This window comes from Corvus hawaiiensis, chromosome 10 (assembly GCF_020740725.1).
Source record: "Corvus hawaiiensis isolate bCorHaw1 chromosome 10, bCorHaw1.pri.cur, whole genome shotgun sequence".
In the NCBI taxonomy this organism is placed as follows: Eukaryota; Metazoa; Chordata; class Aves; order Passeriformes; family Corvidae; genus Corvus; species Corvus hawaiiensis.
The window spans coordinates 24471042-24494529 of record NC_063222.1 but is presented as its reverse complement, the minus strand read 5'-3'; the positions used below and the strand labels follow the sequence as shown (position 1 = coordinate 24494529).

Here is a 23488-nt window from a genome sequence, read left to right as displayed (position 1 = left end):
GAAGCGGCGGCGGCGTCACCGGGACATGGCGGCCTGAGCGCAGCGCTCGCCTCTCTCTCCCCTCCGCAGGTGCGCGGGGGCCGCGGCGCTCGGGCCGGGCCGGGGCGGGCTGGCGGCGCCGGGGGGACGCGGGGGGACGCGGGGCGGCGGGGCCCCGGCGGGGCCGGGCCGGGAGCGGCGGGACGGGGAGGGCGCTGCGGGCTCCGTCCCGTCCGGCGTCAGGGCTGGGCCGGGGGCGCCGCGGGGCTGCGGCTTCCGCGCCCCGTTCGCTGCCGAGGCGGCCCAAACCCCGGGCCCGGGGGCCGCGCCCGCACCGAGTGGCGACCGCGCCCGACCCCCGGTGCCGGTGCCTAGGAGCGGCCGCCCCGCGGGCTGAGCGCTGCCCGGTCCGAGACGCGCGTTCCGAGCCTCGGGCCGCTCCCTGAGCCCGGGTGTGACACGGTGTGACAGGTCCCGGGCTTAGCCGGGCTAATCCCAGGGGCCCGGGAGCGCACGGCCTCCGCCCGCGCCCCCGCGCTCCGCCGCTGCATCGCAGCGCCCCGGGTCGAGCAGCAGCCAGCATCGCGCTGTCCCTCGCACTGCTGCCAGACTGTCCTGAGTGAGCACGGGCAGGGTCGGACTTCGACTGCTCTGTAATCATTAACTCTGTTAAGGAGAGAAAAAAAGTAAAATCTTGCATGTAAATTGATTTTTTTTTTTTTTTTTTTTTTTTTTTTTTTTTTTTTTTTTTTCCCTTTCGCAGATCAGAAAGCGGCTGCAGCGCGTTCTCAAAATGCAGTATTCCCATCACTGTGAGCACCTGCTGGAGAGGCTGAACAAGCAGCGAGAGGCCGGATTCCTCTGCGACTGTACCGTGGTCATCGGGGAATTCCAGTTCAAAGCACACAGGAATGTGCTTGCCTCCTTCAGCGAGTACTTCGGGGCCTTTTACAGAGATGCATCTGACAACAACGTTGTGTTGGATCAGACTCAAGTGAAAGCTGATGGATTCCAAAAGCTCCTGGAATTTATTTATACAGGAAACTTAAACCTTGACAGGTAACGCACTATTAAAGGGGGAAAGGGAATAGGGAAATAAACTTTGTGGTAAGGCAGAACTGGATCTTTCATAATAAACTGTGGAGAAACAAGTAGCAGTGGATGTGATACATATTGACAACTTGAAGTTCATCTGTATGCTTTAAAATACCCCGGGACATGTGAGTGCGAAAATAAAGATGTGCTGTCTGATATTCCACTAATTGATAGTTTCAGTCTCCTGCTGTTTCTGTCTGGGTTGGGAGAGATTAAACGTCGTGCATGATTACCAGGAGAGGGAAGGACAAGTGTGTGTCTGGAGGTGAATTATAGTAGTTCTTTTTTTAAAAGCACCCAGGAACTGTGAATGTGGTAGAGACTAAAGTCTGAGGGATGGATGAGGATAGGCACGATTTTTAAATTTGCATGATCTATTACTTAAAATTTTATATTACATTGCCCAAAAGGAGTCACAGAAAAGTGTGTCCCCTCATTACTGCATTGGTTTTGTGCCTGTTGTGCTGCTTCACATACAGTGAGGGTGTTTTTTTCTTTGCAGGGCTTTTTTCTCAGTGAAAGAGATTTTATCTCTCATTAGGGAGGTGTGGCTACTTAGAAGTACCAAGTCCAGGATTCTTACTTCTTTCTCAATGTCTGATGTCAAATGCAGGCTTAAACACTCTTCATTTCTACTGAAGTGTGGAAACTCATGCTCGATAATTTTAAGTGCATAGATGCAGAGTATTTTTTTTTAATTAGCTACAAACTGTATCAGCAGCAGAGCTGAAGTTAGTGATTGGTGCTTTGCCAATTACAAAAGAGCAGAATTGTGCAGAGTTCTTGATGTCCATCTGGAACTGCAGCAGGAGAGTTTCTGGATTTTCTGAGCAGGTGGATCTCTGCAGGAGGAGGAAGGTGAAAGTACCGTTCTTGCCCAGAGAGAACTATTTGGCTACAGGTGACACCTGTCATGTTGTCCTGTGTCCCTTTGGGGCTGCTGCAGCTGCCTGCAAGTTGTGTTGTCCTCAGAGGCGGTGGGTGCATGGGTACCCCAGGAGGGTACTTTGAACCCAGCACTCCCATGGTACAAGATCCTGAAACAGTTGCATTCATATGGAGAGTAACTGTGGCAAGTTGTTCATTGTTCAATTACATTTACTGTGTAATAGATTGTTAGAATGAGTTTGTTTACCATTAATTTCTCTTCAGAGTGCTGTAAATCCATAAATGCACTCATGGTATGTGTTGCCACCTTTTCCATATCATTTTTTCTTAAACCATCCTGCCTGTGTGGCAGGAACTGAAAAATAGAGTGTAGTGGTTTAAATGAGGACTTCCTTGGTGTTAGTGATGTCTGTGTGCAGCTAATACAGAATTAAGACTGTTTACAAATCGTTTTATAAAACAAGATTAATACCTGCTGCAGAAGTGCTGAGGTGAATGCACTGCTAGGGAATTACCTGAGACTTTGGCCAGAATGTTTATGAAATGGTATTTTATGTATTTTATTTTCCAGTGTTTTATCTCTTCATGCTGTTATTTCTGAGCTGTTTGGACCAACAAGCCCACATCTGGCTTCATCACCTTACAAGTTGACTTTTAACTTAAAATTCGACAAGAGGCATGTGACTAAAATAAAATCCTCAGTTTGAGGGTCTGCAGACCTCACTAGACACGGACCTTCAGTTCAGAAATAATTGACATTCTAGAGCCTTGTGGCACTACAGCACGGAGAAATTAAATGTTGCTGTATGTTCTCAAAGTTACATTTTCTGGCAGTATAACTCTTCTGCAGCTCTGTGTCCGTGTGTGATACAATGGGTGCAGAACAAATGTTTGCTTTATCCAGAATGTTTCACCCAAGTTCTGTTTCTTTGCAGCTGGAATGTTAAAGAGATTCACCAGGCTGCTGACTATCTCAAAGTAGAAGAAGTGGTCACTAAATGCAAGATCAAGATGGAGGACTTTGCTTTCATTGCTAATCCCTCTTCCACAGAGACATCCAGTATCACTGGGAATGTTGAAATGAATCAGCAGACTTGCCTCCTGACTCTCCGAGATTACAATAATCGGGAGGAGAAGGAAGATGCTGCTGCTACTGCTGCTGCAGAGCTGGTTCAACCACAGGCAAAGAAGGCAGCTCTAGAAAAGAAATCACCTCAACCCAAAAAGCGAAAGAAGAATGTCAGTCCCCCCAAAAGCATGGAGAATAAATCCCTACAATATGAGAACGAAGTGGCCGGGAACACATCCTTTGAGATGTTTTTAGATGCCAATAAGCTGGCCACCCACATAACAGAACAGGCTGCCCAGGGCAGTGATAACTCTAAGCTGCAGCTGGCAGCGGTGGTGGAGAGCGAAACACTGGCGGCACAGGATATCCTGGCCCAGACCATGGCAGCCAAACAGAAACGGGGAAAGCCTCAGCAGAGCTGTGCCCTGAAGGAGCACTGCATGTCCAACATAGCCGCTGACAAGGGCACTTACCAGCTGGAGAGCTCGGGAGAGGAGCTGGACCAGAAGTTCTCCAAGGCCAAGCCAGTGTGCAACACCTGTGGGAAGGTGTTCTCCGAAGCGAGCAGCCTCCGTCGGCACATGAGGATACACAAGGGGGTGAAGCCCTACGTGTGCCAGCTCTGTGGGAAGGCCTTCACCCAGTGCAATCAGCTGAAAACGCATGTAAGAACTCACACAGGTAAGCCACTGGCTTCAGTGTCTCGTGGGCTGTGGAGGCCTGGGGTCACACACAGCCTGGGAGTGCAGAACTGGAAAGATTCTGACTTCTTCCTCTTGAAATGTTGTCTGCTGTCGCTGTGCATGCAGGGGTAGTGCCAGTATCCTGGTAACATTAAACGTTTCAGCATTTTTCAGTACAAAATCATAGTTTGTACTTTCAATAGCTAGAGAGGACTGTATTAGTCTGAGCATTTTGATTTGTCTGAGCATCTCAATTTCTGGAAAGACTCAGGAGAACTGGCTGTCCTTCAGCTCTGTGGAGTGGCCAAAAACTACTGTCAGTAGAGCATGAAAAGCAAGCTGTACTTGATACTAGAACTCCTGTTGCTTTTTTTTAAACTTCAAAACATAATATATGAGAACAAGAGTGGGGAAAAAAATCAGCCTTATAACTTATCCTATAGGGTCTTCAAAAAAACGTAGGAAGGTTGGCTGAATTATTACAACGTTTGGGATTTTATTTAGTAGATGTGCAGCTGAAAGGTGTGATGGTGTTATGATCTCTGCATTCAGTAACATTACCAGGAGCTTGGGTCATATCAAGCATCAAGAGAAATCACATAGGAACACTGAAACAATTTAATCCAGCGTGTCTGACTTAAAATGATGATGAGCAACAAATTGCTGGAGCCTGGGAAGATGCAGGGAGAAGTCCTGTGCTTGTCTTTCCATACGTTCTGTATGTTGCAAAGCTCTGAGCAGAGGTCACAGTGGAGCTTTTTCCCAGGAAGCTGTGAAGAGGAAGGAGATGTGGAACAGCTGCAGGAGAACACCTTGCTCTTCCTGTGACCTAGGGAAAGAGTTTCAAATGCTGTCAGCCAGGGTCTAACCAAAGATTCGCACATGAGGTGGAGCTTGACTGCAGAATTCAGGGACAGTGCTGGGAGGAATGTCAGCTGTACTTTGTACCTTTGAGGGTATTGTCCTGGGAATTTTTGCAAGAGTGGGGAGGAAATTCCATGGTGTTGGTTGCTAAATGGCATGCTAGATGTCTAATACTTTTACTTTTGAAGTTCTTATGTATATTATTTATTCATGAGGTTTGATTGTGCACTGCCACAGAGTGGCAGAGAATGGCATTTTTATACTTCATAGAAATGCAGAGTTGCACAAGCCCTTACAGGAGAGAGTTCACCACTAAGAGAACATGGATAGTCAGAGAAGTACCTGTAACATTCTGCAGCAGACACTGATGAGAAATTAGGGAGCACTAGACTGTATGTTGAAGACCTGTTGCTGTTAGACAAGCAAGAAAATGGAGATGATTTGTTCATTTTAAATATTCAGAATGGTGAACAGACATAACCAGCAATGAGTCTGAAACTGAAGTAGCAGCATTCTTAAAATAATGTGGAGAAGGTGGCACTATTAAAAACATTATTACTTTTGCTTTTTACCCAAACATAATGTGTTAAAAAATAGTCCTGTTATGGTCTGTGTTCTATCACGTTCCTCTTCAGTGGACTGATTACAGGATGTTCCAAGATGTTATTTGTAAGAAGCATTAGAACATACTCCTGATCTTTGGTCAGGTCATGGATTGCAAAGCTTTCTTATGTAAATAGAGAGCACAAGGGTGTTGTCTTTCACCAGGGGAGAAGCCATACAAGTGTGAACTGTGCGACAAAGGCTTTGCCCAGAAGTGCCAGCTGGTGTTCCACAGCCGGATGCACCATGGAGAGGAGAAGCCTTACAAATGTGATGTCTGCAACCTGCAGTTTGCAACCTCGAGCAACCTGAAGATCCATGCCAGGTAGGCACAAGTGAGATCCTGCAAATGCTTATCCTTGGGTTTATTTAAATAGAAACATTTACTCCGGTGTGAGCAAGAGTTACACATTCACGTGATTGTGGCATTGCTACTCCTTTTCCCATGGGACTTCTCTCACAATGCCTAATGGAAAAATTGCATGGATGTACTTGCTCATTAGGGAGGAGACTTGTGCTGGGTGAATGGTACAGGCTGGGTCTGGTGTCCTTGTTTTAAACTGGTTGTAGCACCAGAGAGGAGAGAGTTCCATGGTGGGAAGTGAGAGACGTTCTCACTTCTGTCTGTGTGGGGCTTTTGGCATTTTTGGCAGGAGTGGGAATGCTATTCCCATGTTAGGAATCATCATCCTATATTTCAGTACCCTAGAGTGCAAAGCACGCTGAGTTCCCACGGTGCACATCACCTGTGCAGGGCCTGTGGTTCAGCTCAGCTGCCCTGGAAATCACGGATGTGCCGATCCCAGAGGGACCAGGCCGCGAGTTTCCCACCAGACTCAGCTGTACCTCTTTGCTGTACCCCAGAGCAGTAGCAGGAGGAGCTCTGGGCATCCAGCGCTCCCTGAGTCCGGTTCCTCAGCCGTGGCTGCTGCTGCCCGTGCCCGAGGGTGACTGGGGCGCGTTGTTGCAGGAAGCACAGCGGGGAGAAGCCGTACGTGTGCGACCGCTGCGGGCAGCGCTTCGCCCAGGCCAGCACGCTGACCTACCACGTGCGGCGGCACACGGGCGAGAAGCCCTACGTGTGTGACAGCTGCGGCAAAGCCTTCGCCGTGTCCAGCTCGCTCATCACGCACTCCCGCAAGCACACAGGTACGGGGCACGGAGCGCTGCGGGCGCTGGCGGGGCTGGAGAGGGGGAATGTCTCGAGAATCCGCGTTGGGAGTCGTCATCCAGCTCCCTGCTCGTGTTTTTGTATCTTTGATTCCGGTTTAGGGAGCCCTTTCTCCTGTTGGATGTTATCTCTGTTTCGTTTTAGTTGTTCTTGGTGTGTATTCTGGTTTGTATATTGAAATAACAGCGTGCTCTTGTTTCCTTTAGGAGAGAAGCCATATATCTGTGGCATTTGTGAAAAGAGTTTTATTTCCTCTGGAGAGCTCAATAAACATTTTCGGTCCCATACAGGTCAGTTTTCAGACAAGCTGCTTCCTGCACTATAAATTATAATCTACTTTTACTCTTTTGCCTTTAAAATACACTGTATTGGGCTGTACTTGAAAGTAGAGCAGTTTCTTAATTTATGTATCTCTGGGTTAACATAATGTAAAGAAAATATTCATTAATTTTGTTTAATTGCCTTTTTCAGAGTAGTATCTGTGCCACAGCGTAGGTATTGATGTATGATGGAGGTTTTACTTAAAATGTTTGGGTCTTGTTGCTTTGTTTTAAACTATTATTCTGGAAATAATTTTATTCTGAATAGAGAGACAGACAAAATAAGAGTTACAAAGTTGTATTTCAAAATAGAACGTTGAAATCTGTTATCCTATGTCTCTAACTGTATTTTTTTCAACACCAAGATTGTTCTCACTGCCAAACCAATTTTTTTCAGGTGAAAGACCATTTATCTGTGAAATGTGTGGAAATTCTTACACAGATATAAAAAATCTTAAGAAGCACAAAACGAAAGTTCACACAGGTGAGTTCCTTGTGCAAAGAAAGGTTAAGAAACCACATCAGCTCTTTTGCCTGCCGTGCTGAATAAATCTTCTTGCTCATCCAGGCCTGAAATTAGAAAACAAAAGAATTTTGGATAGTAGTTGTTTTTAGGGCCAAAAGCATCTGTATCCAGCCTTGTTCAACACTGGCTCCATACTCCTCGTCCTCTGTCCATCCTTGTGTATTGACCATAAATCTCTTGCTCCTATCATATGGAAAAGGGAATAATTGGTGCCTGTTTACATCTGGATTGGGAGGGAGAGGGTGAGAAAATGAGCCATATGCAGAGACAGCTTTGAATTTAGAAAGGCCCCAGTGCAGCAGGAAGGCAGTGGTGAGGGCAGAGCAGCACTGAGTGTGGAGAGCACCTGGCAGAGCTGGAGGGGTGAGCTGGGAGAGCTGCCAAGGCAGGCCAGCTCTCATGGAGAGACAGCAGGCAGCCACAAGTGCCTCAGCACTGAAGTAATAGGCTTTGGAGCATGCTTTGGTAGAGGAAGGGTCAGATACCCAATGTGGCTTTGTCAGAGAGCCATCCAAGAGCAGTGGCCGGCTGCATTCCAGCAGGAAGGCAGCAAGGAACCTGCTAACAGGCATTTCAGTTCTGAATAGAAAGTAATTTTTCAAGTGACTGGGTAAAATCTGGCTGGCTGGAATGAAGTTAACAAATGTTGTCTTCCAAAGAAGTTTACAGACAGATGATACTTCGTACACTGCTATCTCATTTAAAGGAGGATGCTTGGATGTGGCTCTGCTTCTGAGACTTTCTGGGGTGGAAAATCTCAAGGAAACTTTCATGATTCCATAGATCCTTTGTTCACTGTGATGTTAAGGGTTTGTTATCTTCTGTACCATGCCAAGTAGAAATCAGGTTGGAATGCATCATCCTTCCAGTTGTCACACTACAAGCAGCAGCAGATGTTGATTCCCAGTGCTGACATTGTACTTACAGCTGGTCTGGCTTTGCAGCACATGGAAGTACCAATATCCCAGCTGCCCAGGCAGCCTGTGACACACCAGGTGTTGGCTCTGACAGTCTTTTGAAAGGGAATTTGCAGAATTTGTGCACAAGCTTTTGAACATTTCTTTCTGGGGTTTTGTTGGTTTTTTTTGTTTGTTTGTTTCCACAGGACCTGAAACTCCCCCTGATTCTACTGCACTTGATAATTCTTTCAATGAACAAGAATCCATTCAGAGTCAGAAAAGTCCATTATCGGAGTCCATAGATGTGAAACCCTCTGAGATGTCTTTAGCTCTTCCTCTCCCCATTGGGACTGAAGACCATCAGATGCTGCTCCCTGTGACAGGGAGCCAGTCCCCTTCATCAGAAACATTACTGAGATCTGCTGTGACTGGATATTCAGAACCTCAGTTTATTTTCCTGCAGCAGTTGTACTGACAGAGCAGTGCAGAGCTATCCAGGTAGTTTGGTAGTGAACTTGGAAATGTTTGGTAAGATGAACACAATCAAACAACCAGTCATGCTCTCTGAATTGGACTTGTTCTTTGTTTTCCTCTGTGTAAAGACACCTGTAAGGCATTTCCATTGTGCAGTGCTGAATTGTGCTAATCTACAATCAAATTTCTGTTTGTGATTAACACTGATTTCCAGGAGATGATTCCTTTCCAGCAACACCTGCCTTAAGAATTCTCTGTTACATATGTTAATGTATTTTGGAGTTCTCTTCCCATGTTCCTGCTGATTTGATGTGTCACAATGCCATTTGAGAACAGATGTTTTAAGCCATATTTGATAGTTTAGGAAGATCAACCCAGAGGTGTAGGGGGAAATCATAATTTGGATGTATTAGTAAGCCTGCACTCCAAGGTGTTCGAATGGTGCATGATGAGTGGTCAGTGCTCTGCTGAGGTGCTTGCATAGGTTTGCTGCTGGCTGCCAGAAGTGCCATCTTCAGGGGAAGCCTGACCAGAGGGAAAGAAAGGTTTGGGTGTATTTTCCTGACAAGGAAAGTAAAGGAGCGTTAATTTTTGTCTGTAGTGTGGCAAGTTGGAGGGTCCTAATGGCATAGATACTACTGGGTCTTCTTTCCAACTGGTTGCCTTTGTTTGTTTGTTTAAGTGAATCCAGCATTGTTGTATCTTGTCCCAGAGTTATTTTTCACATCCCTGAAACATCCTGGGTTTGGCACAAATAGCAACAAAAGGGGAGCTGGGACATGCCTGCTGTAGATGAGACGGAAAGATGCAGTGAGTTAATTAGTGAGGCATGAATCAGAGCTTCGTAATCCTTTCTTTGCTGTAGTGCTGCTTCTTGTGCTAGAGAGGAAGTACAAAAGAGGAAATAAACCCTGCCCTTCACTGTGAAAATAATAAATGAACACTACATGAGGGGGCATTAAAGAATAATACAACAGAGCAGATTGATGTTCTTCCAGGCAAGGAATTGTTAGAGTTTAACTGATTTGTTCTAATTGAAGTTTTTGTGTATTGCTTTACCTCTCATGTCACTTGTCCACAGTAACTGCACAAAACTGGTACCTAGCAAGGCCCATGTAAAGATAGGTTTTATTACTAGCAACAGACATATTTAAAAAGCAACATTTTAATGTCTTGGTAGGGTCATAAAAGACTAGATGACAATAGAAGTACTTTTCTACTCCATTGTGCCAGTTTGTGCCATTAACAATTGTAAGCATTATTTATGTAATCATCAAACAATAATGAAACAGTCATGATACTGTACCAACAATGCATTTAAAGCTGTCCTTTGTTGGTTATTTACTTGGTGCTAGCATTTATTTCCACCGATGCCTTGTGTCCAGACACTGATAAATAGAAGAGCATAGAAGATACCTCTTAACTGATTCTGTTCCACATGGAGTAATAATTAATCTGCACCTTAATTAAACAGACTTGTGAAAAATTTCCTGGAGGATTTCATTTAAAGAGTCTGAAAATGGTCCCTTGACTCCTGAGTGTGACTATAATTTTTTTTTTCTCTTCCTACATGTTTGTATTTGTCAAGTAATAGACCTTTTGCTGCTTTGTGTTGATCATTTTAGTATTTGGTACATCTCTAACCTGCTGCTTGGTCACATTTTATGCTTTAATATATGGTAGATTTGCTGATGAAGCCTACCATGGACAGCAGGAGTACAGCCATGTTCAACAGGAACATCCCTAATACAGGAATCTCTCACGCTGTCCCCACTGGACCTAATTATTGCTGGGCCTTTAATTTCTCTGCTTGTCTATCCCGCTACGCTTATGAACAGCTGATGTTCATAAAGCTGGCAAAAGACAAAGGATTAAGTTCTCTGGTATTTTTTTTTTTTTTGGCATTTCCCTTGGTCTCCCCTCTTGTCTCTTTCAGCTTCTGTTGTTGGTGTAGCCCCCAAGGGATTCCTCAGCCTTGCCATTTAAGACTGAAGAACCACAAAATTGGGATCTTGACTGTGTGTAGCTTGTACTAAGCTTCCTCTTTACTGTCTCTCTCTGAAAGTAGAGCGGAAATCTTGGGATAGACACAGGTTTAGTCATGAATACTGAGAAAGAAAACATCATACAACTTCCATATTTGAGCAGCTTTGGAAGACAAACTGATGATATGCTGCTGGTACCCGAGGAAAAGCAGCTCAAGGTAAACATAGCCAGGATAAACAACCAGGAGAGAGAACTAGCTCTGGAAAGAAACCTAAACAATAAATACATTCCTACATAGAGAATGCATTCCATAACAGTGTTTGTTTGGACTGTTTTTATATTTCTAAAATTATAGCTTATTACTGTATTCTTAGATTTCAGACTTTTTAAAAAAATACAGTGCTTAGATTTATACAGGATTTGTTTAGATACTTATAACAGTAACAGTTGCTTTATTAGTCATTTAGTTTTCTTTATAGACAAGGAGATATTCATTATTTTTTACAAGACAACAATTTTAACCTTTCTTAATAGAATACACAGGCTTGTAGTTTTGTCTTGGAGCAATAATTTAGTGACCTGCACTCTTGAGTCCCCATCTGAGAATCTTGATTTTTATCCTCATCTTTCATGAAGATATCTCAGCTGCTGAGGTATGATCTCTGCCAACTGTATTCATTTACTAGAATATAGATTTTAAATAAATAAATATATATATTTGTAGGTGTGTTCAGGCTGTAGGTCTGGACTGTACCTTTTGCCAATAGATGCATGGAAATCAGCTGCACATCTAAGTCCTAGGCTTAAGGATTCTGGATTCATTTTGAAGTACAAGGCTTATAACAGTACTGGTAATTTCTGTAAGGGATTAATATGGGAGAGCATGGAATCTTTTTAGGCATACATGTCCTTTCAAAAGAAAAGAAAAGAAGGAATTTCAATAATTCTATTAAGAGTAATACAGAGAAAATGACATGATTTGTCACACTGCTGTTTCAGGCAATTTTGTACTGAGGTTGGTGCAAGTTTTGCCTGAATAGCTTATCTGCATCTCTAAATCTCTGAATTGACTGGAAGTAGTTAGGTGAGATTAGCTCCTTGTATCACATTTACTTCTAAATTCGTGCCTCTAAGTGGGCACAAAGCATGACAACCTTTCTGAAATCATGTGCTACAAAACAATTTTCAAGTACAGACAAGTTCCACATGAAGGATTTCAAGGCTGTGATCCTGGAGAGGCTCAATAAGCCTTGCAGAATTAAGTTCAGATAAGGACTAATAACTGATTTTTTTGGTTAAATTATTTTTAAAGTATCTGTCATGTATATACAATTTTTTCTCTGTTATTTGTATATACCTCAACTCTCAATTTTATAATCCCTTGGGAAGGGAGGGAGTTGTACATATTTAGCCTGAAGTGTTTTATGTTAGACTTTAATAAACTTGTTTTGTAATTTTCCCTCACCTTGTGTCTCCTGTTCATAACTGCAAGGGGTAACAACAAAAGCAGGAGGGAACCAATCAGACACAACCCCTGTCACCACCCTGGCACGGTAGGATTTGGGGGACCTCTGCTGCACCCCTGCCCTGCTGGATCAGTCATTTGCCTCTCCTCTAAAATTGGGGCAAAAATGCTGCCTTTCAGCAAGGTACAGTGAGGTCTAAAAGCTGAAAAAATGGTTTTCAGGGCAGGATTATGCTTGCTTTAGCTACTAGAATAACTCAGAAGGACATGGCAAAAAATTTCTAGCCTATGTAAATTCTCTCATTCCAAAGAACACAAGATGCATCTTCTAAGAATTTCAAGGTCAGAAAAAGGAAGCAGTAAAAGTCTGGCACAGGCCTCTTTAAGCAATACAGGGTTTTGCACAAATAATTGTCTTAGTTGGCAGGAAGCTGTTTATACAGAATTTGGTAGGAATTACTCTGCAGCCCTTTCTTAAAAAGGAGTATCAGAGAAAACTGTAACACATGAACTGTTTCTATGGATATTGTCAATAATGGAGAGTGCTTTATGGGCAGAACAAGTAGCTGTTAAACAGGGGTTCAGATAGAGTGCAAGTACTTCAAACACATACACCAGCACTTTTGAAAGTAGATGCCATTTATCCTTGATCTATGATAGTGCTGCCATCTTACCACATCACTAAAAACAAAATACTGCTGTTGGTAAAGTTGGGTACCTGTGACCACCTCAGATTAACAAATGTCATTCCTACAAGTAAATTAAGACTTAATTTGAGCACTGAATTAGCCTGAATTTCATATACCTGACAAGGGAAAGAAAGATACACTGAAAAAATACCTGTCTGAATCTTGCAGTGGTTTTTCTGGCAAGAAATTCTGTCACCAGTGTGTCAGTACTGAGACTATCAGAGTGTAGCCTGCAGTGATCCAGAGCAGCAGCACTCAGAAAAGCACCAACACAGGCTTACCTAATTATTTCAAAATTTAGGAATGTTCGTAGTGTGCAGATTCTTCTCAAACCACCACATTCAGTGTATCCCCAACTTTCGTTTTCATTGCTCCATCCTTCCTGTTGAACAAGAGTTAAAATATAAGCTCCTCTCTAGAGCTGGGTGTTCACAGGGTGATGTATGGACTTTGTGCTCAACACAGTGACTGCAGGCTGGGAGGGCCCTGTGCAGGTGTGCAGAACAAACATACCTGCCCTGGGCTTAGCTCTAAGTCCTCTCAGGATACCAGGGGCTCTTGGAGCACCAGAGCCTGAATAAGTTGTGTTTGGGGGTGGGGACAATGACGGAAAAACAACAAACCTCCACCAGCTCTTGCAACTGCCCTGGTCATTTCAGCTGCAGAAGAGTTTCCAAATGTCTTCCTGTTCCTACGCTACCACAGTGATAGTACAGAGTCAGAATAGCAGCAGTTACATTGCTGCTTCCCAGCTATTTTTACTGAAATAACTTTCTTACCTTTTTCCCCTCATGCTTTGATCTGGTACGTACAGTCACAGATCATTCTGGCACTTCATGCTAATATTTAACAGGCACATTTAGAGGGGCAGAGGATTGCATTAATGAAAGGCTTGGAGCAAACCTCTGCTGTCCTGTTTGGTGACTTTTTCTGTTTAGGAGCATAAATTAAGTCACTTCTGCAGGGATGAGCAGAGTGAATGGAAAAAGGAAACAAGCAGAGTGATTCCCAAACTTACACAAAGTCTGTATCCAAACCATTAAACAATGTTTAACTACCATTACATGCATATGTTGTTTTACTCGTGTGTAGGAATTGCCAGAGGGCTATAATGATAGAAATGTTTTAGGCAGTTTTCATGAGATGAGAAGAAATGATGGCAGCAGGTTTGGTGGTGGTTTCCATTTGTACTACAAGAAACATGTGCTACAATTTAATCAAAATTCCATGTATATCCCAGCAAACTGGGGTCACCAGCTTTAAGTTCTAGCATGGCTGTGGCTTAATGCTTAAGTTCACTTACCTTGGTTTTAAAAAAGTCACTACTGGAAGAAGATCAAAAGGATGCAATTATTAAGGAAAAGGAGAGAGTACATGGAGAGCAGTGCTAACAAATGGATTTACCCAGAGCTCTCAACTTCAGCGGGAATCTGACTCTGCAGGATACCTGAACTGCTGCCCAGCAGCAGTCCTGGGTGTTGCTTTTGTCAGTGTGCTCTGCCTGGGTGTGAATCTTTTCATAGTTACAGACTCTTAATAGATGGGGCATTATTTAGTAATGAATTTCAAGGTCATTTTTTCAGTATTTTCTCTCTGTTGCCATTTCAAGCTGGTTTAAATTCCTCCTAGGCTCAAACCCCAAAGAAACAACGTGCAGCAAGTCTGATACTGATATAACCTATTTTACTAGAAACAGTAGGGAAAGCTCAGGCACAGGAGTGCCCTGGGGTGCAGCCTCACTCACAAATACTCCGAGACAGCGACAATGTCCAGGCTGGCGTTGGCGGCGCCGGGGGCCACGGTGGCGCAGCGCGGGGCCCAGTAGCGGTGCTTGGCCAGCCCGTGGGACAGCTCTGCCAGGAAAACCTTCCCGTCCACCTTGTAGGGAGCCACGTCGGTGCAGCCCAGCTGCAGGCGGCCCATCTCGATCAGCTCCGAGAATTCCTGGAACAAATAAAACCAGGAATATGACACGTGGTACTGCTTTGCACTGCGGTGAAGGCTCTGCAGGATACCACGTGGCACTTAGTCCCTTCAGGGTGCAGAGCTCCAGGGAGTCTCATTCCAGCTCCACCATATTATAACCACAATAAAAAAAGACCATATAAATCAGGTGTCTTCTTATTGCTGTAGTCTTCCCAACAGTGGAAAGACAAATTAGAACAAACAAACCCCAACCTTCTCAGGCGAGTTCAGAACCAAACACTTACCACACAGGTGCTTCTATCAAATTTGTTCCCCCAGATGTAAATATGGGAAAGTTGCGTGTTGAATTGCATTGTGTGTGCAAGAGCTACAAGTCCTTTGCCAGTTATATTGTTGCTTACTATGGACAACCTAGAAAACAGGGAAAATGTGTGCCAAACCATGGAACTCCCATCTCTTAGTTAAAAATAAGAATTTAACTATTATTTAGTCTTATTATTACATATATATCTTAATAATATTTTATTATAACATACAATAATATTATATATAATGATATTATATGTATTATATATTAATAATTATATATAATAGTAATAATATTTTTATTAATAACATTTATTTGTATCAAGGCCAGTCCTACTCTAATATCAGGTGGCCAAAGGCAGTTGGCCTATTCTGTTTCTCAAGGCATTTCCATGACTCATGCAGCCAGGTTGTTCACTACTGAGCTCTCCAGTGTCAGTGACTTTGCTGCATGGTGGCCAGGTCTCATCTCTAGTCTGCTTTGAAGCCCAAACCTTGGCGTTTATCCAGACTAAGCTTTGATCTTTGTGGAATGGCAGTTATTTTTATATTAGTGAATATAAAATATGAACCTGCAAGGCTTTCAGAGGCACCTCGCAGCCGCCACCTCCTCAGTCTGCTACTTAAAACTAATGGCTTCAGGTAACACCTTTGATCGGCTTTTACATCCTGCCGGCGGGGGTTTACCGCGGCTGCAAAAGACACCCTGATGAAGAGATTACAGCTCTTCTGGGTTCACCTGAAGCGAACTTAAACAGAGGATTTTCTTAAGTGTTGAAGATCAGAACCAACAAATATAGTGCCTTATCCCAGCGTGGAATCTGATTATCTCAAAATTCTGAAGACCTACAGCTCTTGTTTTCGTTTGTGCGCCACAGGGACCTGCACTTCAGAGACGTGGAAAGAACTAACAGATCAATTGCCTTTCCCCTTTGTGAGGGCTCTGAGCAGACCTGGCACTCACCTCCAGCACCCCAGGGTATCTCACAGGTCTTGGGGCATCTCACATGGCAGCAGACACCTATGCTTAGCAAAGAAATCCCACCCAATCTCTCACTCATGGGGTTTTTTTCCCCAAGAAGGAAAAATTGGCCAAAACATTTGAAACTTCCTGACTTTCCTGTTTTGATCAACATCAAGGCTCAGAGCTTTGATGCCATTTCAGCCACTGCAAAGTCCAGGTTTCTTACCTGCAGTCTCTGGGGAATCTGTGCAAATACTTACGCCTGCAGAGTCCTGTTCCATGTAAGCAAGGCCTCACTCAGGTAAATGGCTCCAACATCTTCTATTCGGTTTGCATTAAGATCCAGGATCTCCAGGGTTTGGTTCCTTTTTAGTAGCTCTCCCAAAAATTTCACACCATCACAGGTTATGTTATTACTGAAAGAGAGATGCATATTTTTAATTTTTGGGTTTTTTTAAAGTTGCCAAGAAAATGAGTTACTAATGTTAGTCAGGGCTGTGTCATGTTTAATCATTCTCACCAGCTAAGGTCAAGGTATCTCAGGCTGGAGTTTTCATACAGGGCCTCACACAGTCGCTCTACACCAAAGTTTTTCATTTCATGCTTGCCCAAGTGTAGTTCCAGAAGAGAAGAGTTACTCCTCAACATCCGAGCTATATGAACTGTGGTCTCTTCCTAAAAACATACACTCCATTTTATTAATCTGGTCTTTAGGATAAGATACAGTCTTGCTTCAGTAGGAGGCAGATACACAATTAACTGCAAGATCTGGTCATCAGTAGTGTTCTATTTTGTATACTGTAGAAAAATAATCACAAAACAACATCTTATGATAAAGCTAAAAATGAAAAAAAAAAAAGAAAAATACTACAGAGATATTTGCAGATTTACAGTATTACCTACATCCCTGCAAATATCCGTGAAGCGTCAATGTTAAATTATGTCTAATCAGTTTCCCTCCCCATTACTGCTCTTAAAAAACTGAATGTTTGAGTCAGTCTTTGCTAACATTTGAAAGTATTTTGTCATGATGCTAGTTCTTTCATACGAGAAGGAATTGGTGAAAGTTTTTACTTGATCTTGGAGATCTTTTTCAACCTTAACGATTCTGTTAATTCTATGCAAAAGAAGCAGGACTGCTATGGGAAAAAATATGTCCAACCACTCTAAGGCAAAGGAAGTTTGTTTGAAGTTGTCATGTTTAGTTAAGAAAATAACTGAGTGAATACTGTGAGTCAAAAATAAAGAAAAAACCCAGAAGCCTCAGAAGATGATAGAGCTGAAGGTGGAAACAATGACAAATAGAGTCTCTGGCAGGTCCAGACCAGGTCCTTACTGCATTATCAATAGCAGTAGTTTAAACTGACTTCCAAGGCTGGGGTTAGGCAGATCAGGCCCTGCCTTGAAAGAGAAACAACTAAAATCTGTACAAACTGTTAAATTTACCTTTGGGAATTGAGGAGGATCTGGCCTTCATGACAGTTTAATTTCATTCCTGCCATCAGGAAAACACTGATCCTGTCCCAGACACCTGAGAACTACTGCCAGGCAGGTGAATCCACCTCCACCCAGCTCTGCAGCCAAGACCTGAGCAGCACCAGCCATGCACAGGGTGAGACAGCAAAACCACCCAGCCCACAGAATGTGGGGTACTGCTGCAGGGTCTTTCTTCTGTAGGCTCAGGCAAACAGCATCCTTTGTGCTCCCTCTCATTTCCTGCTACACAGTATTGCTCCCTCAGTTTGCTGAACAATGCAGGAGACTCCATGTTGTAACAACAGAAGGAAGACTTGGTTCTCCAATACCAATCCCTCTCCACTAGCCCATTATTTAATGAATGTACCAACAAAGAAAATTTTTTAAATGTAACCTTCTAGTTAAACAGGGGCAGTCAGTGACTGCACAAAACTTGGAAAGAGAAAAATAATATTCCTGCAACCATTTTCTCCAGTTTGTAAGGAAATCTGGAGAGTTGTGTAGTTCAGATGTCCATAAATACATCAGTACTGACTTGACTTATGCCCCTCTCTCTGAGCTGACTGCACAGTCACTCACATACCTGTTGGTTGGACAGCAAAGGACAATTTAGGTTTATTGCTTTTAGAGATTTGTTCTGAGTCAGGGCTATGGCTATTGCTATCAGACACTGCAGGCCCTGGGAACAAAAAAGAAATAAACTATTTAGAGAAACCTGTTCAGTGTATAAATTAAGCTACCAAATTACCATTACTATTATTTCTGCCTTCATGTACTCTGGGGGATGAGAGTACAGTAGGCAACTGCTTACAGACTTGTAACAGATTTTCTGATAATACCAATGCCAACTGCCTGTGGAATAGCAGAGTGAAATTAGACTAAGTAGTACAAATGACATGGCAACTCAGAAAATAAAAAGCAAAAATAATGGATCTCAAAAATACTTGTACATTCATTTGATCCTGTATTTTGATTTCCCTGGTTTATGAGGCAAAATCAGCTTATGTGAGTTCCCCTAACATTTATCCACTAGGTAAATTCATATTTAGTATGAATCAGGCAAATCTAGACTTTTTAAAAAAAAATTCCTCCTAATTTGCCCTCTATTTTATATTTGTGCTACTTTTCAATTAGGCTGGTCTGTACCCAAAGCCATTTCATTTTAAACCAACTCTCTATCAACTCCCTACCAAGCACACACATGCTAAGCTTTTGAATAAATCCTACACTGCCTACACTTTCCTTGTTCATGTATTCCTAACACCATCACATTTTCTGAGGGGTGTTCCCCTTCTGGCTTAGAAGCAAATTCCAAATTTCCAGGAGGCAAATGTAGCCTTCTAAAAGTGATGCACAGCTTCCCAAGTCTCCCTGTGCTCTGTGTAAGAGTTTCAGTGCCCAGCTCTAGGAGGAACCACATTGTCCAAGAGTAAATGGGTGCTTTTCTACTCAATTCAGCACTGCTGTGCTTATGCCCTTCATGGGTCAAGCTCTGAGAGGCACAGCAGAGCAATGGGATGGGTGACCTTCAGGTGTTACAGGCACTGCACACTTTAGAAGGAAAAGATTCTCTGGGGAATGAGAAGTCCATTCTTCAACATGAATTATACAGGACTTAGCTTAACAGAAAGGAACATCAGAAAAAGCTTAACAGAAAGGAACAGCAGAAAAACAACTCAGAAAATTTGCAAGCCAAGCACTCGAATTCCTGGAGAGACACAGTGGCTCTAAAATATCCCCAGTTCTGACTTCACAGGTGCTTTATGCAATGTGTCTTTCCAAGCACATGTTGCAATATTATATATAGTGTTACCTCTGGCTGTCACAAAATCAATGACAACAGATGGCATTTCCCCCTAATTAAGCACTGCAGGACCCTTGTAATACCCTTGAAAGACTTATGTCTTATTGCTGATAATTTTACTGGGTTACTTACCACATCACAGTCTCCAAGATCCAACTTCTCTAAGGTTGAGTTAATTTTTAGCATTGAAGCAAAGAACATTCCACCTTGGTTTCCTATTTTGTTTCCAGTCATTCTCAGGTGCACAAGACTTTCATTCCTCTAGATAAAATTAAAAAAAGAAAAAAAATCCTTTAAGATGGTCTGAAAAACAACACTATCTTTTTTTTTTTTTTTAATGTGAATTCTGCTGGTTGTCACACAGAGGCAAAACAAACTTCCAGAAGAATTGTATCTAAGTGATAATACTAGCTCAGCTCTTGGCTCAGGTTCCCCTCAGTGGCATCAAACACAGGAGAGTCTGCAAGCAAAACTCCAGTATTTGAAAACTTTTGTTTCTTCCAAATTCATTAATTTCATCACACTCATGAAAATAATCCAGGCAAATATTTCTGCCTAAATTGGCATCTGAGATGCAAATAGCATCAATACTGATTTAAATCTGGTAAGCCTTGTATGAGCCCAGCCCTGTACATCTACTGCACAGCCTTAGTGTTTTGGAGGCCTGTCAATTTTGGTTGAAATCAGTTCAGGGTTCAAAGATGTGAAGGAGGAAGAAAGAGCTCATGTGAGTCTCCCTTCACAAACACAACAAATCTTACACACAAGCTTCATTTCCTTGGGAAACCACATTAAAAATAACAAACTTGGTTTTGTGGTGCTGCCGTAAGGCAAAGTTTTGAAAACATGTCTCAGACATCTTGAATCAAGACAAATATTGATGTCAAAGTACAGGCAAATTTAATCTAATTTTTTGGGGAAAAAAAAAAGGGAAAAAATTATGTCATCATATATCCTACAGCATAGCATTTCTCACACAGAAAAACCCAGCTGCAATAGTTGTGCTTTTTATAGACAATTACGTGTTTTTATAGATAATTAAATGTTAATGGCAGCACAGTGCAACTTTCTCTTGTGTGAAATCTGATTTCTGAAGTGTGCCTTGGGAAAACAGGCAATCCCTGTGACACAGCAACATGCTGAATGGAGCAAAGACAGAGGCCCCTTTCAGCCAGCTCTGGTGTTGGCAGGACAGCCAGTACTGGTCATCAAAAGCAGAAAGATCAAAGGAGATGCCATTGTCTAAATCTCCCAGGCAAATACTCACATGGAGTGCTCCTGCTATCAGCTCTGCTCCACTTGCACCTATGTCATTGAACATCAGGTTCAGGTACCTCAGAGTGGACTTTTCCTTGGGAACAAACAAAGCAGAAAGCAATGAGAGTTTTTTCTAAAGCACAGCTTATTTTCCAAAAAGGAGATCCCAAACTCTGCCCTTTGCAGCATTTCAGGCAGCTCATGACTTGGAGAAGTGATTAAAGAATGCCAAATTATGTCAGGTCATGAGGGCAAGGCACAAAGCCTGTTGTGGGGAGGGCTCTCACAGGGCCTCAGGAACCACCCAGGAATCCTGTGCTCAGCATGACCAAACAAGGCAGATGGTCAAGCTCAGATACACAAATTCAGGCATTTTGTGAACGTTACAGTGCCCCTCACACTCTAGGAACACAGGCACAGGGTGACAACTCACTATTTTCCACCTGTACCCCAGTGCTTACAGTGACAAAAAGGCTGCTTTATTGTTCCCTATGTTTAAGCCTATAAAAAGGTTAACAGAGATTATAAAATAGCTGAAACAAAGGCCCTGGCACACTTGACACAACCATTACCCCCTTTGTTGAATTGAACTGTGAGCCTAAAAGCCTCATAGTTTATTACATCATTCTTTTCTCAGGACACCCCAGCCAAATATCCAAAGGTCTTCAACGAGAAATTAAAAATCTCCACAGAGAATACAATCTGAGGTTCTAGTAGGATGGATTGGGATGTGATAATCAAAATTATTGGAATTTTGCCAAGCCAGCTCATTCTTGTTCCCAGTACACCACATATAAATATTACTACAGACAAATAAATTCCAAGTTGCTGAAAGATGAATATCTCTTGGCACCTGGAGGAATGTTGCCATGGTCTTTGCTCCAGCATCAGTCAATACATTATAGGCAAGATCCAAACCTGAAAAAGATGAAGAATAAGGAATGTGACAGATGCATATCTACATTGAACTGATCTCTGAACAAAAAGAAATAAAGATGAACTAAGGCTGAAATCAAGACTGATCATGTTTTCTTATATTAACACAGCAATGGCAAACACGCAGGGAAAAACCTTACCTGTGATAAAGGCAGCTTGGCCTAAGACAGAGACAAGAACTCCAAGATCGTCATCTGTAACTCTCAGCACAGGCACCAGATGATTATTTCCAGCTAATTTTAATGTGATTCCTTTTGAACTTCTACAGTAACATAAAAATGTAAGCACATGGGAGAAGTAAAATGATAGAGAGAAATAAATTCTCTCTCCAGATAAGAGGTGTGCCCACGGCTGCCCGCACTGGTGCACTTGCCACTGGCTTTGGTAACACCGTGACAGAGAAGGAGATTGAAGCTGTAGCTCAGCACTGCCCTTTCTGAAAGTACTGCTCAGCTGCAAGGCCACACTTGCACAGAAATCAGAAATAACCAAGATGAGGGGATGGCAGATGGAAATAAAGATTATCTCAGAGGTTACCTCATCATCTTCCTTTTACTTGCACCCTTTCCTTTATTTACTTTATCCTGCCCTCGGGATTAAAACCTAACACAAACAATTTCATTTTCTCACGTTTTTTTTCCCCCAAAGGACAATTAACTTTGACCCCAGCACCATCCAGTACCTTCCAGAGGAAGCAGTACCTAGCCCCTTAATGACAGAGAATTTGTGTGGTTAATAGCTTGGCAGGATTCAGAGACAGCTCAGGGAAGCATGACCATCTGGAAGGCAACTGGATGCAGCTGAGACTTTTTAAACAGGAGTGAGAAACAAAGAAGGGAGTTAGGATGACTAGACACTGGGTTTGGCTTGTTTAAGGGACAGAAAGGCACCATCCTGTACATTTTTCACTTTTTTTTTTTTATTTCACTGCTTGTAAAGCTGCCCAGAAAGGATATATAGCTACAAACTTCTGCCAAGATGATGTCAAGATGAGTCAAACCAGAACTTCAGCAGTAAACGTTAAATTTGATTTGTGTTTAAGCCTGAAACTGCATGAACTTTCTCATTTTTCAATTCCTCATCCTGCTACCCCGTTTAAGGCTTTCAGAAGCATCTGAAACACAGCGTTTGTTATCTCCTTACATGTCATCATTTTTATTAGCTTCTTGAAGCACACGAGCAATGAAGGGGTTTTCAGGCTGGCTCAAATTTTGACAGGCCTGCACATAGTGCAGGTGAAGATCTTGAAGAACCGACATGACCTGCAGGAAAACAAAACCAAGTGTTACTGCATCGTTGTGGTAGCCTAGCAACAGCACCAGGAGGGATCTGCATAACAATATAAATGGGCTTGGTATGGAAAGAGTTACAACTCCTGGTTTGGAGTAATAGATACAGGAAAAGCATGAGGAAAAGGGTGGGTGTGTTTCTGATGTGCTGTAGTTGGTTGAGCACGGTGCTAATAATACCGAGGTGGGCCGTTCACTTCAGAGTTGAACTTGGTGGTCCTCGTGAGTCCCGTCCAGCTCAGGATATTCTGTAATAAACTCAGAGATAAAAGGATCTGAGCTAACAGGGAAGCGATCGCTGTGGCAGCTGAGCCCCCCAGCCCCGCAGGCCTTACCTGAGCGATGACCACCTCTCCCCTGTCCCCAGCCCAGCCTGCGGTGGCCGGCCCGCGGTGGGCTCGGTAACGGGGCTGCTCCGAGCCCAGGTCGGTAACGGAGCCCGTTCCCAACGAGGGTGTCTCGGGCCCGCAGCAGGAGCTGCCAGGAGCCCCCCGGTGTCCCTGCTCGGGGCTGAGCCCCCGGTGCTGCCCAGACCCTGCAGGCGGGGCAGGGCAGGGCAGGGCAGGCTCCTTTCCGCGCCCCCAGAGCACGGATTTGTCTGCCCGCGGTCTCCGAGGAGCCTTTGCAAAACTGTCCATGGTTACACGGATCAGCTGCTCCTTCAAAGATTCCTGTGCTGGCCCTTCCCAGCAAATAAATCCCTCTGGTGATTTCACCACTGCCCTCCTAGGCAGGAGAGGGTGGGCTCCGTTTTCTTGCACTGCAGCGCTGCCAGGAGCTGGCTGTGCTGCGTCTGGCTCGTTATCTCCTGCACGAACT

The 23488-nt window shown here is 43.5% G+C and overlaps 2 protein-coding genes across 6 annotated transcripts; one reads left to right on the top strand and one right to left on the bottom strand.

Annotated features, from left to right (window-relative positions):
- The first annotated feature begins 5 nt into the window (after positions 1–5).
- MYNN (myoneurin) lies at positions 6–12021 on the top strand. Of its 3 annotated transcripts, none has more exons than XM_048314276.1 (8): positions 6–69; positions 743–1038; positions 2898–3712; positions 5347–5506; positions 6152–6330; positions 6559–6642; positions 7070–7156; positions 8304–12021. In XM_048314276.1, exons 2-8 carry the CDS (start codon positions 773–775, stop codon positions 8570–8572), a joined length of 1860 nt encoding a protein of 619 aa, XP_048170233.1. In that variant the 5' UTR covers positions 6–69; positions 743–772; the 3' UTR covers positions 8573–12021. The 3 variants fall into 3 exon arrangements, with proteins under 3 accessions (XP_048170233.1, XP_048170234.1, XP_048170235.1); XM_048314277.1 differs by lacking the exon at positions 6–69 and adding an exon at positions 530–598; XM_048314278.1 differs by lacking the exon at positions 6–69 and adding an exon at positions 612–632.
- LRRC34 (leucine rich repeat containing 34) lies at positions 3706–23443 on the bottom strand. 3 transcript variants are annotated; one of them, XM_048314280.1, is made up of 13 exons: positions 23005–23443; positions 22524–22642; positions 21521–21642; positions 21298–21362; positions 20455–20538; positions 19320–19448; positions 17967–18062; positions 16428–16582; positions 16168–16323; positions 14922–15048; positions 14456–14655; positions 12993–13093; positions 3706–4543 (listed from the first exon to the last, which is right to left on the bottom strand). In XM_048314280.1, the coding sequence occupies exons 1-12, from the start codon at positions 23305–23307 to the stop codon at positions 13039–13041; spliced, it is 1611 nt and encodes a 536-aa protein (XP_048170237.1). In that variant the 5' UTR covers positions 23308–23443; the 3' UTR covers positions 3706–4543; positions 12993–13038. The 3 variants fall into 3 exon arrangements, with proteins under 3 accessions (XP_048170237.1, XP_048170238.1, XP_048170236.1); XM_048314281.1 differs by lacking the exon at positions 3706–4543 and adding an exon at positions 22850–22917 and having other exon boundaries at positions 6578–13093; positions 23005–23095; XM_048314279.1 differs by lacking the exon at positions 3706–4543 and having other exon boundaries at positions 6578–13093.
- Between the last annotated feature and the right edge of the window lie 45 nt (positions 23444–23488).